Source organism: Schistocerca piceifrons, chromosome 5 (genome assembly GCF_021461385.2).
Source record: "Schistocerca piceifrons isolate TAMUIC-IGC-003096 chromosome 5, iqSchPice1.1, whole genome shotgun sequence".
Taxonomy (NCBI): Eukaryota; Metazoa; Arthropoda; class Insecta; order Orthoptera; family Acrididae; genus Schistocerca; species Schistocerca piceifrons.
Window position 1 is genome coordinate 233,655,261 of NC_060142.1, and position 17,150 is coordinate 233,672,410.

The 17,150-nt window shown below is 37.3% G+C and overlaps 1 protein-coding gene across 1 annotated transcript in view; it reads right to left on the minus strand.

The window, feature by feature from the left end:
* The window catches only part of LOC124798259 (anoctamin-8), a 197,921-nt gene that overhangs the window by 137,597 nt on the left and 43,174 nt on the right, over positions 1-17,150 (minus strand). The window contains exon 6 of the mRNA XM_047261579.1: positions 9,440-9,546. Coding sequence (XP_047117535.1) covers positions 9,440-9,546 — 107 coding nt within the window. The remainder of the gene's footprint in view (positions 1-9,439; positions 9,547-17,150) is intronic.

Sequence of the window (17,150 nt, forward strand, 5' to 3'; positions counted from 1 at the left end):
CTGGCTTAATAAGTGGATAAGTTTGCCATTTGAATACAAAACTAAACTATAGATACTGCTACACCCACTATGCACTTCCCTGCGCACTTAGATCTGCCCCTGAACACTAGATCAAGAGAATGCAGGAATTAAGAGAGATGAAAAACTGTAATGAGGAGGACTATGAAGCAGCAAATAGGAAGCCGAGATATCAGGATGATTCAATCACACACAAGAAGAAAACAAAAGTACGATAACATTAAACACTACTAACTCTATTAAGAAGACTAAGACTCTTGACCAGTTGCTCACAATCTTAATGACATGTAGTTTATTTACCAATTAGGTTTAGCCTTAAGTGATCAGATTTTAGGTTTTATGTTCAAAGATTCTCCATATGTGAAAAAAACTATTTACTTCTGTATCTGTGTAATTATATATAAGTGCAAGTTTCCAATTAATTAAGTTTTAGGAGTAAGATGGAGAAAGATGTTGGTCAATTCAAAATAAGAGCATATTTAGTATTGTTTAATCATGTTGTTAAAACCTACTAGTTATAATGAAGTTTTTTTTATTAATTAATCTATGAGAGTTTTCAATTAGAAACTAGGATTAGAACTTGGTTGATGATCTTCTAGTGAACCAGTTTTCCATGTGTGGTAGTTACCTGTACGCAAGTTGAATTCATAATTAAACAATGGAAAACAGGCTGGAATGTAGCAATATTATGAGAAGGAAAGTTGCTACTCATCATATAGCGGAAATGCTGACTCACAGACAGGCACAACAAAAAGATTTTCACACTTAAAGCTTTTGGCCAATGGCCTTTGTCAACAATAGACACATATGTGCACACACGCAAACGCAACTAACACACGCGACTGCAGTCTCAGACAACTGAAACCACACTGTGAGCAGCAGACCTGATGCATGATGGGAGTGGCAAATGGGTGGGGAATGGAGGAGGCTGGGGTGTGCAGGGGGGAAGGATAGTATGGTGGGGATGGTAGACAGTGAAGTGCTGCAGGTTGGGTGGTGGGCAGGGGAGGTGGGGCAAGTAGTGGGCAAGGTGAGAAATAGAAATAAATAAATAAATAATACTAAAATAAATAAAAAATAAAAAGCCCCGCAATTTTTTTTGTGGTTAGGCTTCAGAACCTATCCCCAGTACTAGTGAATGGTCACGATATGCATGTGTACAAGTGCTTGCCTTAGTCCATTGAAATCAAGTATGCAATGAGTAGATTACAACCTAATTCTCAAATGTACAATTTGTTTGTCTGTCAAGCAAAATAAATTGACTGATGTGTGTAAACTGAACTCTACATTTGTAACACTAATCTTATTCTGGCTTCAATGTGTATTACTTGGTGTGATATTATACACGGGACACATCTGTTATGCACTTACACGTGTGGTTTAGTTGAACCTTTAACCAACAAGAAATGATCTGAGGACTTATTTACTAAGTTGAGTCTTAATGTCTTGTGAACAATGCAAATTATACATATATTTCATGAAATCTCAACATGAATGCTGCTGTGGATGTCATGTGATGAGTATATTCCAGAATGTTCAAACTGTTGTACGCTGCCATGGCGTAAGAAAGATGTTACAACTTGATCAGACTAGTGACTGATGCTATTAAGGTTCTGTATCTACATGAATTGCTTGAATCTGAATATCTCTAGACTACGGTTGAATAGAAATGAAATGAAAGAGAACACAAATTGATCCATTTCTTCTAACCCTACTAAACAAAAAACAAATCTTTCCTACCCTTGATCCAGCTGTTCAAATATTTCATCCCCACTACCAGCCTTGCTGTTTGTCACTGGCTGGAGTCCATTCCTGTCTGAAAGAGTGTTGCTGCCACTTCACATCGTCGTTCCTCTTTCAACCAGTTCCCAGCCAAATCCATCCATTCATCTTACTGGCGTATCACTGCCATCACCTGAAGCCGACATCTTCAATTGTTAACTTCCAGTCAATCAACATGCAACTTCAAAACTTACAAATTTGATTATATGATGGACGTCATCAATGATATGTTAGCTTTACAGTGCCTACAAAGACTGATAATTGATATACCTGAATTTCAAGCTTATCATTTGGAAAGACAAGGATTAATGGCAGCTGGACCTTTCAGAAGTTTCATATTCAATATCCAATGATGGCCACAATGATGATTATCTGTGCATGTATTTTAAGAACATTTTCTAGTTGGGTTTTTTACAAATGTGCAATTAACTCGTATGTATCCTTAACAATTTAAGTGTAATGACATCATCAGCATGACACACTAACATGCACTAACATCTGATGCAGTTCTGTCCCTCAGAACTGAAGCCCTTACTCAGGTTTTTACCTAATTTCCCTTGAGTGGAATCAAATCGGGGAGACGATGTAGTTAATCCATGCTTTGTAAGCTTTGCCGATTCTGAGATATGTAGTCGTGCATAGTAGTAGGTGATGGAAGTATCACTATACCTCCACAACAACACACAAATTGAATACATGTACCTTTTCACTGTGTTCGAGTACTTCAATATCATATATACCATATGATTCATGTTTACAACCTATAATGTGTTTAACATCTGTACCAATGATTATAACATTGTGAAAAATGAGACTGAATTACTGAAACACTAGACTGGAACATATTTCAAGGCCCATCTTAAATTTTAATAGTCTGTCGGATGAATTTCCATTATGCATGTGAACTTTCTACCATGACAAACTGATTGAACTGACTGTTACCTTCAGCAAATAAATAAAATGCTAGAATGGTCACATATAATCCCACACTTCAAGGATAGGTTTACATTGCGGGGCTGTATAATATTACCTTTTCTAGTCTAATCTGGCAGTTCGGTGTGTCTGTGTCAAACCATTAATAGTAGCAGTTATGTACATTGGCTGTGTGCCACTGGTTAACCAACAATCATGTGTATTATATTGTAAATGTAATACGTGCTCTGTGCACAGTTTGTTTGCTGGTGGAGAGTACTGTGAGGTGTCCGTGTATGTAATCAGGAGTTTCTGGCTTTGTATCTACCGAGTACAAGAAAGTTGTGGCGAACATTGTTAATGAGATGTAAAAAGTCAGTTGAAACACACCTTAACAGAGTGGAAAAGGCATTGACAAGAGGAAGGAGACAAAAACGATCACTGAAGAGACTCGGACCGAATTAGATGTGCTTCTTATTTTATTAATCAGTAATCAAAGTTTCAGTTATGACGGTGCAGGCTTAATTGTAATGTTGGATGCTGCGGATTAGCCTGCTACACGATCAACACTATTTCATGCCTCCACTATGAGACTTCCAGCTTCACTATTTGGGTCTGCACTGCACATACCGGAGCCCCTCCAACTATCAACTAATCTTTGTTCACAGGAACTGTTACATCACCTAGATCTTCTGTTGTTTACATCACCTAGATCTTCTGTTAAGAATTGTGATCTAAATCATAAATTTAAAAACTTAATTCCAACATATAAACTCATAAATAATCAGACTGATGAAAATTGTTGTAACAGACAATTCATGTCTCAAAGAGAATGACCTCCTTCACACCAACCATTATGTATTACAGTAATACCGGTCATATGAAATCCAGTTTGTGGCTTCCTCATGACATCCTGAAAGGATGGATCAAGGCAATTAAGTGGATGCAATATTTCTCAGTTTCTGAAAAACATTTAGCTCAGTACCAAACCAATGCTGATTATCAAAATTCATATATAGTTTCAAAGGAAATTTGTGGCTGTCATGGGGATTTTTTTTGTAGGGAGGATTCAGCATGTTATATTGATTGGCGAGTCATCAGCAGATCAAGAAATAGCTTCAGATATGCCCGAGGGGAACTTATCGGGACCCTTGCTGTCTGTGTTGTATATTAATGACCTGGCAGACAATATTAATGATGACCTTTGACTTACAGAAGATGGTGCAGTTATATATAATGAGGTGCTACCCGGAAAAAAAGCTGCACAAATAGGGTTGTCACAAGTTTCCCCGAGAGAAATTCCCCAATATTTCCCTGATTTCCAGACAAGTTTCAACATTTTTCCCTTGCAGATTTTAAGATCTCAAAAATTTATAAGGATTTCCGTGGGATCAAAAACCAAAAGTACTAACATAAACATCTTTTGTAATGAACTGTTTCTAGATGGAGAAAGCAAGCCAAATGGTATGAGTGTTTCATTATAACTACTGTTGTTATTTTATTTCAATAAAACGAAACATATGTGGTGACAAAAATAAGCGTTTTCTTAGAGTCGCACGACGGATTTAAAATACCTTCACTGTTTTCAGAAATAACCTAAAAAAAAAAAAGAGACTTCTTGAAAGAAGTGTATAAGGCAGGGAAGAGTTGTGTAAACCAACTCTAGAGGTGACCGCCAATAAAATGTTGGTTCTACTATGTTTGTTTCTGTCTTATTGCTCACTGTAGTACGTCTTTTATTTTACAGGTGGTGTGTGATTTTTCTTTCGAGATATACACTATGTGATAAAAAGTATCAGGACATCTGGCTGAAAAAGACTTACAAGTTTGTGGCGCTCTCCATCGGTAATGCTGGAATTCAATGTGGTATTGGCCCACCCTTTGCCTTGATGACAGCTTTCATTCTCACAGGCATATGTTCAACCAGGAGCTGGAAGGTTTCTTGGGGAATAGCAGCCCATTCTTCATGGAGTGTGTTCTACAGGATTCAGGTCAGGACTCTGTGCAGGCCAGTTATTCACAGGGGTGTTATTGTTGTGTAACCACTCTGCCACAGGCCACGCATTAACTACAGGTGTTTGATCGTGTTGAAATACGCAGTCGCCATACCCTAATTGCTCGTCAACAGTGGGAAGCAAGGAGGCGTTTAAAACAACAATGTAGGCCTGTGCTGTGATAGTGCCACGCAAAACAACAAGGGCTACAAGCCCCTCCATGAAAAACACTACCACACCATAACACCACCCCCTCCAAGTTTTACTGTTGGCATACACACGCTAGCAGATGACGTTCACTGGGCATTCGCCATACCCACACCCTGCCATCGGGTTGCCACACTGTGTACCACGATTTGTCACTCCACATGACATTTTTCCACTGTTCAATCGTCCAACATTTATGCTTCTAACACAAGCGAAGTGTCATTTGGCATTTACCGGCATGATGTGTGGGTTATCAGCAGCCGCTGGACCATGAGATCCAAGTTTTCTCTACTGCCAAACTGTCATAGTACTTGCAGAGGATACTGATGCAGTTTGGAATTCCTGTGTGATGGTCCCCTCTTCAACTGTCGGTGGTCCCTGTCTGTCAACAGACGAGGTCAGCCTGTACCTTATGTGCTGCACGTATCCCTTCATGTTTCCACTTCACTATCACATCAGAAACACTGGAACTAGGGATGTTTAGGAGTGTGGAAGTCTCACGTCCAGATGTACGACACAAGTGACATTCAATCACCTGACCACGTTTGAAGTCCATGAGTTCTGCAGAGCACGCCATTCTGCTGCTCCCTGACGATGTCTAATGACTACTGAGGTCGCTGATATGGAGTACCTGTCAGTAGGTGGCAGCACAATGCAACTGATATGAAAAACATGTGTTTTGGGGGGTATCAGAATACTTTTGATCACTTAGTGTATATTAGTACATAGCGTACAAACTGCCAGCAACAGTCAAGATTTTCTTCTTCTTATCGTCCATACTTTCAAATATACAAACTACTTTCGAAGTGCCAAAATGTACTACAATAAATAAAATGTCTATAAAATGCATCACTATGCAATGTATTTGTGGTGAGACAGTCGCAGTTCCTGAAATCCATCGCTCATGGCCCAAGGCACCGCAGTCCTGGGTCCATGGATAAACCATGAGAATTCACCGCACCATGCCACACACAGACAAATATTAGACCTTCTGGTGACAAACAGACCAGAACTATTTGAAACAGTTAATGCAGAACAGGGAATCAGCAATCATAAAACGGTTACTGCATCGATGATTTCAGTCGTAAATAGAAATATTAAAAAAGGTAGGAAGATTTTTCTGTTTAGCAAAAGTGACAAAAAGTAGATTTCAGAGTACTTGATGGCTCAACACAAAAGTTTTGTCTCAAGTACAGATGGTGTTCAGGATCAGTGGACAAAGTTCAAACCAATCGTACAATATGCATTAGATGAGTATGTGCCAAGCAAGATAGTAAGAGATGGAAAAGAGCCACCGTAGTACAACAACCGAGTTAGAAAACTGCTGCGGAAGCAAAGGGAACTTCACAGCAAACATAAACATAGCCAAAGCCTTGGAGACAAACAAAAATTACACGATGCAAAATGTAGTGAGAGGAGGGCTATGCGAGAAGCGTTCACTGAATTCGAAAGTAAAGTTCTATGTACTGACTTGGCAGAAAATCCTAAGAAATTTTGGTCAAAGCGGTAGGTGAATCAAAACAAAATGTCCAGACATTCTATGACCAAAATCGTACTGAAACAGAGGATGACAGACTAAAGGCCGAAATACTAAATGTCTTTTTCCAAAGCCGTTTCACAAAGGAAGATTGCACTGTAGTTCCTTCTCTACATTGTTGCAAGATGACAAAATGGTAGATATCGAAATAGATGACAGAGGGATAGAAAAACAATTAAAATCACTCAAAAGAGGATAGGCCACTGGACCTGATGGGATACCAGTTCGACTTTAGACCGAGTACGCGAAGGAACTTGCTCCCCTTCTTGTAGCGATGTACCGTAGGTATCTAGAAGAGCATAGCGTTCCAAAGGACTGGAAAAGGGCACAGGTCATCCCCGCTTTCAAGAAGGGACGTCGAACAGATGTGCAGAACTATAGACCTATACCTCTGACATTGATCAGTTGTAGAATTTTGGAACACGTATTATGTTCGAGTATAATGACTTTTCTGGAGACTAGAAATCTACTCTGTAGGAATCAGCATGGGTTTCGGAAAAGATGATCGTGTGAAACCCAGAGACTCAGAGGACCATAGACACTATTTCCCAGGTAGATGCCGTGTTTTTTGACTTCCGCAAGGCATTCGATACAGTTCCCCCCCAGTCATCTAATGAACAAAGTAAGAGCATATGGACTATCAGACCAATTGTGTGATTGGATTGAAGAGTTCCTAGACAACAGAATGCAGTGTGTCATTCTCAATGGAGAAAAGTCTTCTGAAATAAGAATGATTTCAGGTGTGCCGCAAGGGAGTGTCGTAGGACCATTGCTATTCACAATATACATAAATGACCTTGTGGATAAAATCGGAAGTTAACTGAGGCTTTTTGCAGATGATGCTGTAGTATATCAAGAGGTTGTAACAATGGAAAATTGTACTGAAATGCAGGAGGATCAGCAACGTATTGACGCATGGTGCAGGGAATGGCGCTTGAACCTCAATGTAGACAAGTCTAATGTACTGTGAATGCATAGAAAGAATGATTCTTTATCATTTAACTACAATATAGCAGGTCAGCAATTAATTCCATAAATTATCTGAGAGTAGGCATTAGGAGTGATTTAAGATGGAATGACCATATAAAATTAATCGTCGGGAAAGCAGATGCCAGACTAAGATTCATTGGAAGAATCCTAAGGAAATGCATTCCAAAAATAAAGGAAGTATGTTACAGCACACTTGTTCGCCCACTGCTTGAATACTGCTCACCGGTGTGGGATTCGTACCCGATAGGGTAGATAGAAGAGATAGAGAAGATCCAACAGAGAGGAGCGTGCTTCGTTACAGGATCATTTAGTAATCGCGAAAGCATTATGGAGATTATAGATAAACTCCAGTGGAAGACTCTGCAAGAGAGACGCTCAGTAGCTCGGTAAGTGCTTTTGTTGAAGTTTCGAGAACATACCTTCACCGAGGAGTCAAGCAGTATATTGCTCCCTCCTACGTATATCTCGCGAAGAGATCGTGAGGATAAAATCAGAGAGATTAGAGCCCATAGAGAGGCATACTGACAATCTTTCTTTCCATGAAAAATACAAGACTGGAATACAAGGGAGAACCGATAGAGGTACTCAAAGTACCCTCCGCCACACAGCGTCAGGTGGCTTGCGGAGTATGGACGTAGATGTAGGCAGACATATTGGTGAGATTAGATCAGATAGGCAGGGCCTGCACATTAGTGGGAAACAACATGCTTCAGATTGGCAGGCCCCATCTATTAGAGATACGTACAAAAATGGCCTGCTGTTTAGCTTGTTGCACAATTCCACTCGTGTGGCCACCTATTCATGAGTCACAGACACCATGTTGATAAAATGAGACTGCGGTGATCAATCCACGCAATAGATAATTTGCGTGAATACACTGGGAATCAATACTAATGAGAAGAGGTAGCAACTCATTGTAAAGATGATCACTGAGCTGCAGTAAGGCGTGTAAAAAAAAAAAAAAAAAAACAACACTCTCAGATCTAAATTTTCGGCCATAGCCTTTGTCAAAAAATGAAAGAGCGCATGCGCGCGCCCGCGCGCCACACACACACACACACACACACACACACACACACACACACACACACACGACTTACATGACATTTGCTCATTATGTTAAGAATAGCTGTTACAGTGAACTGCTTTCATTGTTTTTATAAATAAAAAATACAGAATTTTATACTACGTAAGGAAGAAAGAAAGGAATATTAGGGTCAATAACAAGGTCAGGTGGAGTCCAAGTATGGTAGAGCAAGATGAGATAAAATTAGCAATATCATTTTCAAAAGAACCATTCCAGCATTCATCTCAAACAGTTTAAGAAAACAGTCAAAACCTAAATTTGGGTGGTATGGGGGTATTTGAACCCTGCTTCTCTAGAATGAAAGTCCAGTGTCTTATTTACTATATCCCCTCACTGAGTCTTATGGTGATATATCATTATAGTTTTCCATGGCTGATTCTAGGTCTAGTTAATACAATTATTGCCAATTTCTGAACTGTAATATATTAGTTGCTGTTTAACTATTGATAATTGGCCAATGTTTGTAGACTTGCCTGCACTCCACAACAAGAAACAAACCACTCGAATAAAGTAGATGCAATTATAACAAATTTCAGCAATTCAGACGCAGTACTGTCAAATATTTTCAGTTAAGGGTGTTTGACATCACTGTTTTCGGAGAGTGTACAAGCAATACTCACAGCACAAATCTCGATTCACATCAAGTTTAGATAAAATAATCAGAATTATAACAAACAATACAAAAAGAAGTCACACTAAAAATGTATGTGAAAATAGACAATCAAAGCAAAGATCACTACTGTAATGTGCACTTTGCAGCAATACATGACCACTTTCAGGCAAACTGTAATGAGTTATTAGATACATGAACCTCAGTGGACATTACTTATGTTTCATGCTTCTACACACAAAGCACACTACAAGGGGTACAGGCAGCTACATACCACAGGCATCATAATAGAGATACGTTACCCAGAAAATTAACCCCACCACTGCAGGCACAATGAGGGCTGTGGTGTAGTGACCCAGCCATGCAAAGTACATTGTGATCTTTACTCCAAAGTAATTGCAGATATCATCTACAACAAGAGAAACATATGAGACCTGTGGCCTTAGAGTCTTAATGATATTGTCATAAATGTCTTATCTGAAGGGGTGGAGTGGGGGGTGTGAGGCAGGGAGTGGAGATATGGAGTGTAACAAAGATGTTACGAGCACAGTTAACGCTCTTCTAGCTTTCACAGTATGTAGTTACAGCAGGTTAGTCATGTTAATGAATCTCATCAAATGACTGATGCTGAACTCTTCTAGGATCCACTAAAGCAGTATATCTACAGACTTTATGATTAAGGGAAGGAAGATTAGGGTTTAACACCCTGTCATGAGATGACAGAATTTCAATTATTTGTTCCAAAGAGATTGGTTTATAAAGATAAATATTTTTGGTGAAAATGTGAACAAGAACTACCTTGTTGATAAGCAAACAGATCTCCAATATTGTATTCACTACAGCTGAGCTAAAAAATCAACCAAAATAATTTTCGAACAACTGCATATAGAGCTTCAGCTCCCCAAAGAGAGGTTGTACTGAATACTTTGGACCACACAAGTTCACAGAATGTCAACTATATAGATCTTTGCTGAAGAATTTCAGAAATCAGCAGAGAGTTCTTCAAAGGAATCAGTGCTCAGATTAGCACATCAAGTGAACATTGTAGCCAAAATCACAAACAGTTGTGGAAGAGACCAAGGTCAATAAAGAAAAAGAAAATCTCATAGTTACCTCATATTGGCCCAAGCTATGAACAAATCTGTAAACTGCTATGAAAGTACTCAATGTATTTCACTCCCATCAACAAATATAAAGCATATATTTTGTAATGTCAAGGACAATATTTGCCCTCGATAAATGTGTCTACTGCATTCCATGCCAATGTAGCATGTTACCATACATCTGATAGGCAATTAGCATAGTCGAGGGAAGGGAGTAAGTTTGTAATAGATATCATAAACATGCCCAAGTGAACCACGTTAGGCAATGAGCTGTCTCTGAGGAGTGCCATCATAAAACAAGTGTAACCATAAAACAACATTTGTTAAGATTGTTATCATGCCAACTGACAAAAAAATTTACACCCAGTGTACTGTGTACTGGTATAAATAAATAGTGGCTAGGTGTCACAATGTTATGCTCTACTTGGAATCCAGCTACGAGTATGCTACAGCACTTTACAAAGATATCTGCTCATCGTGCGTCTGCCAGGTGATCAGTAGAGAGTGTGTGTGTGTGTGTGTGTGTGTGTGTGTGTTTTATGTTCCAAATTGAGCCTTCAAACATTACATTAGTCTTCGTGAGTCATGATATCAGCATAATTCTCTGACAAATTGTTGTAAAGACTGTTTGCAGTGCCCCTGATGATGCAACTGGTTGTGTCATAATAAATATTTTTAATACAGCTGTTGTAGTTCTTATTAATATTAAACATAATTTGGTCAGCTGTAGAAATATTGTGCAAAGAAAAGGAATTATTAAGCTACCCAGAGATATGCCTTTTCACCCATTATATTGGATAAGACTCAGAAGTCAGTACCAATCAACAACAACACTTTTTTTCCATTGTAAAGTATTCTACACATTTTTATTGATGGTAAAGAAAAGATGAAAATGGGCAGAGGCGGCTTGTGCAAAATTTTATCAGTCTGCTACAATGTGGTGGCCTACAGCCTTTTCATTTGTAAGAATAGTAATCTTAACTAAATTGATTGCGTAAATTTTGTGTGCATAAATTGAGCTGTTTAAATATATTAAAATTATATACCTAATCATTTAAAATTATGAGGAATAATATAAAATGAAAGAAAAAATGATGGAACTTGGGGGAAACGAATCCCCAGCTGTTGACTTGCGAGTCTGATATTAACCACATGGCTACCATGCCATTACGAGATCTATCACTTGATATTTCCTTATACTCTATGAGTAAATCTTTAGAGAGCATTTTACCTTTCCTTTTTCACGTAGTTTGAGACACACTGGTATGCTTCATTCCATGTCCTCCTGTTAGATATACGTATAGAGAAGATCTATGTAACTCTTTAAATATCACTTTCTCCTCCTAGGATCTACTGGAAAAAGGGCTTTTCAGCAGACCATCTACAGAAAACACTTTCATATTGAAAGCTGGTGGCATTTTCCATTTTTGTTGTGTAATTTTATTTGTTCACCGATAATTCCTGCCTTCCAGGCCATTCTCAGGTTATTTTGTGGTTCTGCAATAGAAAAATATGCTTACATAATGAAATGTCAGCATAATTAAATTTGAGTTTTTTTTTTTGGTTTGGAAATGCTGTCTTGTTGGTTTGACAGCTTGATATTTACATTGGTAACTTTAAAAACCTTTGCAATTTGCAAGCTGTCAAACCAGCAAGACAACATTTGTGAACCAAAACAAATAGAAAACAAATTTAAAGACACTGACATTTCATTATGTAAGGTATAGTTTTCTATTGTAGAAACACATCAATTGAGAATAGCCTAGAAGTCAAACTAGTCATGAACAAATAAAATTAATACAGCAAAAATGGAAAATGCCACCTTCTTTTAGTAAATTCACTGCTGTGGTAGCTGCTCAAAAAACAACCTTTTATACTAAATCTGCTCATATACTCACTTTTTTATGATCACCTATAGCCTTTTGACTTACAAGGATAGTAATTTAACTAAACTGAATATATTAACCCATTAACTGATAATTTAAAAAAAAAATTACTGAGAAATTCTGTTTATTTGTGTAAGACATTTAAACCTGACATACCACTTTTATCTACAGAATACGTTTCTCAAAAGTAGAGCAGTTTTTTTCAGAAAGCCCCAAATGGGGATCGTGGCAGATGACATGAAAAAAAAGGAATAATTGGAAACAAATTTTATTTGCAATAATATTTTACAGTTTTGTTTATTGTTGATTATTTGGACATAAATTAAATTACATTTCGTATGAACTCATGTTTTACATTTGTGTAAGTAAAAAACTTATTGATGCCACTGTTCCATACATTCCATATGTAACCCTACATTACATTTTCTACATTGGTTTTTTTTTTACGTCCCTCTTGCATATCACAAATTTTCTTTGTTTTCCCTTGCTGGTTCTTTCCAGGTAATGTCCCAATGGATTTTTTTCTCACTGTTTCTGGGTCTTTTTCTGCAGTGATGGTCTACCAAGACTTTTAGGATTAGAAATAGACTGTGTTTGTATGTAGCCTCTAGTTATTTGCCTCCTAACTCTAAAAGGGGTATATTGCTGTTAGCATGACAGTACAATACATAAGCATTCACTACTCCAGTATCAATTATGTTTGTGAAAATGGGAAGTACCATTTCTTTCCACGTATTTTTATTCTATTTTTATTTATATACCAGTCAAGTTTGTCCACTCCACCCATGAGTTTATTGTAGAGATGTATACAGAGAGACTGGGGTACTTGCATATCTTTTTTTCTCCAATCTGGACCATCTACTTACTTTCTTCTCTGGATATATTCCTTGATGGTTTGACAAGACTCATACACATTTATTCTCTTTCCATACAGCACAGAATATTTTGTTTTTGACATCAAATTTGTAATCCACAGCTCCACAAGGTTCCTCTCTGAATTCATTATCTGACTTGAGAGAGCATTTATTTATATGGTTTGATCAAACTGTCCCTGTTGCTGCTACATTTTGGTCTGTTAAGGTTTTCATTAGATCAAAACTAGTGAAATAATTACCAAAAAAGAAAATGTGGTTATAGGGATTGTTCACCATAGATATTTTGCTCATTATATCTGATTCACCCAAACCTTGCACCTCACTGTCATCATTCCTTTTCCCAGTGTACAATTCTGTATGAAAGCAGTATCCCATTTCTGCATAACACACTGTCCACTGTTTGAATCCAAACTGTATGGGTTTAAGCCAAATAAATTGTTTGAAATAACGATGCCCGTAATATCTGACCATCTGCTCATCAATGCTTATATTTGTTGAAAAACACACCAAACTTCATATAATTTTGATTCATTTTGTCAATGAGGGGGCATATCTTGCAATCTGCAATTGCCAAATTATTATCTGTCAGTTTAGAATTGTCACTGAAGTGCAAATTTTTCTTTATTTCTAAATACCTGTATATGGAGAAACATTTTCTGACACTTCTAATGTCGAAGTCTTCATCTTCGCACCAATACATTTGCTCCTGAGGCAAAGAATGGTAACCTGTATGGCATTAAAAGCCTACAAATTTTCGAAGACAGCCTACCAAATACGTAAATCCATGCCTGTTATTCTGTGCAGAGTATGCGACACTTTCTTTGACAGTGACATTCATTATTTCTTGGCCTAACAGAATTTTGAAAATTTCGATCACTGATTTTCCTTTGAAAGCAGTTACTTGTTCCACAGCTCTTGTTTTTATCATCATTATGCCCAAATGTCTTTTCGTAATCAGGCTGAACTTTTTGCTAATTGGAAACTATTTTAACCATTTTTAAGTCGAACTTCTTTGACCATTTGGGCCATGAAGTACTAGGATCATTTTTGGCCAGAGGTTCTGTATCAGTATTGGCAACTGCAATTGCCTACCAGGAACATCGTTAGGATAAGTGTGTTCCAAAATGCCGTCATCGAATTCTTCAGCATCGGAAACATGATCCAAATTGTCAGGGGGAAGTTCTACAATACCTATCACACCATCATTATCCTTGGTGAGAAAGTTAGGATCATTTATCATATCTTCTACTTCGGCTAGTGTGAGGAACTTTCTGGTTCCCATATCTAAAAATAAATGAAAAATATAAGATACAATGATTGTGATTGTATGAAAGTACTTCGTATCAGCCACAATCCCCAAATGGGTATCACTTTAAAACATGTAATAAAACAAACTTTACTAATAATAAATGAACATAGAAACATTTGTAAGCTACTGTAACCTACTAATTTACAATATGATCACATCATTTGATGAAATAATAAAAATAATGCAAAAATAACACAGTTGAAAATTATGATATTTGTGTACACGACTTACCATCCGATTTGTGGTTTATTCAACTTTATACAAGAAACCAAACGCAATATTTTTATTCTGCTCTGTCACTCACTTCAGTTAGACTGTTGTCAAATATTATAAGCTATTCAGCATTAAATCAAAGACACTGCTGCCAACTGATGGGGAAAAACACCATCCGGTCCCCAAATGGGGATCGTGGCAGTTAATGTTTTAATCTTATGTACATACACTGAACTGTTAAAATCTCTTTAAATTTTATAATTAATTGTTTAACACTGCAAGAAAATAAAATGTTGGTAGCACAAGGAATCGACCCCAGATCAACAAATTACCAGTCAGTGCAGCTAACCTTTGTCCATGGAGCTATTACTACAGGCGTCCCTCAAACATCCCTTATACTCTATGCTTGCACAATAAGTCATACACAATTTCAAAGAAAAATACTGATTGGTGCTGTGAGCAATGTAGCTCTCGTACTGTCAGAAGGGATGATGTGACATCACAGCATGCACAACTGAAAACTGATAGCTGTGTCCCTTCTCTAAGTTGATTGCAGCACGGCTGACCTACATTTCAGCACTTGACACTGGTTTCTAGTTACCATGGAGAGAGAGAGAGAGAGCTACAAAACATGTTTTTGTTCATTTTATTTGCCTGCCAGCATGCATTCAGAGAGAAATGGTGTAATTCTGGCTCACATTCAAAAAGAAATGGCGTTATTTTAGTGTGATTTCTGACTTGAATTTGAAGAGCAATGGCATAACTTTAGTGCGCTATTTACAGTTTGCTGTAACTCCTTGGCACATTACAACCGGCTGCCACAGAGAATGGGACAAATAATTTTGAGGGATGATTCTTAATGTAGAAGTTGAAATAATGACTAATACATATTGAATCAATCACTTACTTTTTTCAATGTTTTAAATCGGTTGCCTCTTAGCGACCAAGCAGTGAATCCTTCATCACAATGCTGCTTACATTCACAAGATCTACAAGTATACAACTGAATATATTCCATTTTTGTATCATTTTATCTCTCCTTGCTCAGCTTCATCTCACTTTTCAAAACAGGTTGCCACATTTTATTTTCTTACCTTTGGCTTCAAATTAACACCCTCTTTTCCCTTGTTTCATTCAACAAACAAAATATTACACAACTGATAAGTGCATTTCCCCATTATATTGGCATGCTCCACTGAAACTAAAAACCTCTGTGAATGCAACTGTTTATGTAATGATCATTCAGGTATCTTTCCAATTTTTCTGACAACAACAAAGAGAGAGATCAGGTGGCGAAAACTGATGACATCAAGTCTTTTTATGTTTTGGGGACAATTTATCATTATTGCACGACAAATTTTCGCATTCACACAATGACACACATCTTTGTTGCACTGTTTAGATTCAATTTAAAGAATAACACCCCAACAAGTTTCATGTTGCGAGTTTCTCGATTTCTTAACAGAAGCAAATTTTTATCTTTGCCTGGTCTTAGAGAGAACTATGATTTTCTTTCTACGACCTCTTTTTACAGATCGCATGCTAAAATCATACCTAGAACAAATAAATTATAATAACCAATTAGTGGACTGAAATCAGCAAACACACTGATATTATCACTTTTATTTTCTATGTTGGTTTTGCAACACTTCCTTCATAGTTCACTCCATACAGATTTTATTATAGTGAAGCAATTTCCCATGCTCTTCTTTTGTTCTTAATCACACAATTTGATATCTGTGGCATCTTACTATTAGTATATATTCCCTTTTGACTTTCAGCTTCCCTTTTGGATTCATCAGTGTAGGAGAGGCAGAGGCCAAAACATTTTATTTCTTATATCAATGCAGTATGGTTTTGATTGCTCTATCAGAAATTCAGAAGTGTTAATCATAATTCTGCATTTGGTACACAATGCTTGCTTATATTGTACAGCTGATTTTCTTTAGCTAGGATATATTCATTGAGCCCTTTGGTTAGCAACTGATGACTGATGGAGAAAGACTGTGCAGATAATCGATCACGATCTCTTTAAAGGAAATCTGTCTCATTTACTTTAAGTGATTTTTGAGATGCATGAAGTGTGGATAATATGGTGGGAATTCGAAAACTCACCTCTCCTGAATATGAGCCTTTTTAACCACTGTGCCATGGTCACAGTGACAAGTACTTATTGCAGTGTCCTTAAACAACCGATAATTTTGTTCTGTTTTATGAAATTGTGTGTTATGTATTCTTGTTAACAACCTAAATTTTCTATCTGCATTTATCTTTTGTCCACGTGGTAGAACACAAGTCTGTTGTTATTTTGGTCTTGTTATACATACAATTTCATGTTAGCAACTGACTCATTTGTCCCACTAAAAAAGCTGTTCTGCTTTATTCCTGTATTCTGAAACATACTCTTTCATCTTATTTTCTGAAGTTCCCACTACACTTGTTGAAATGCCAACAGAGAGATAAAATATCTTATCTTTCTGCAGTCTGAAGAACAGACATTGACAGCTATTAGAAAACTGTGAAACACATAGATGATGATAGAATCAATAATACAGGCACTATAGCAGGAAACAATAATTTAACAGTGTTTTTCTCAAAGAGAACAAAGCACTGTGCAATACTATCTA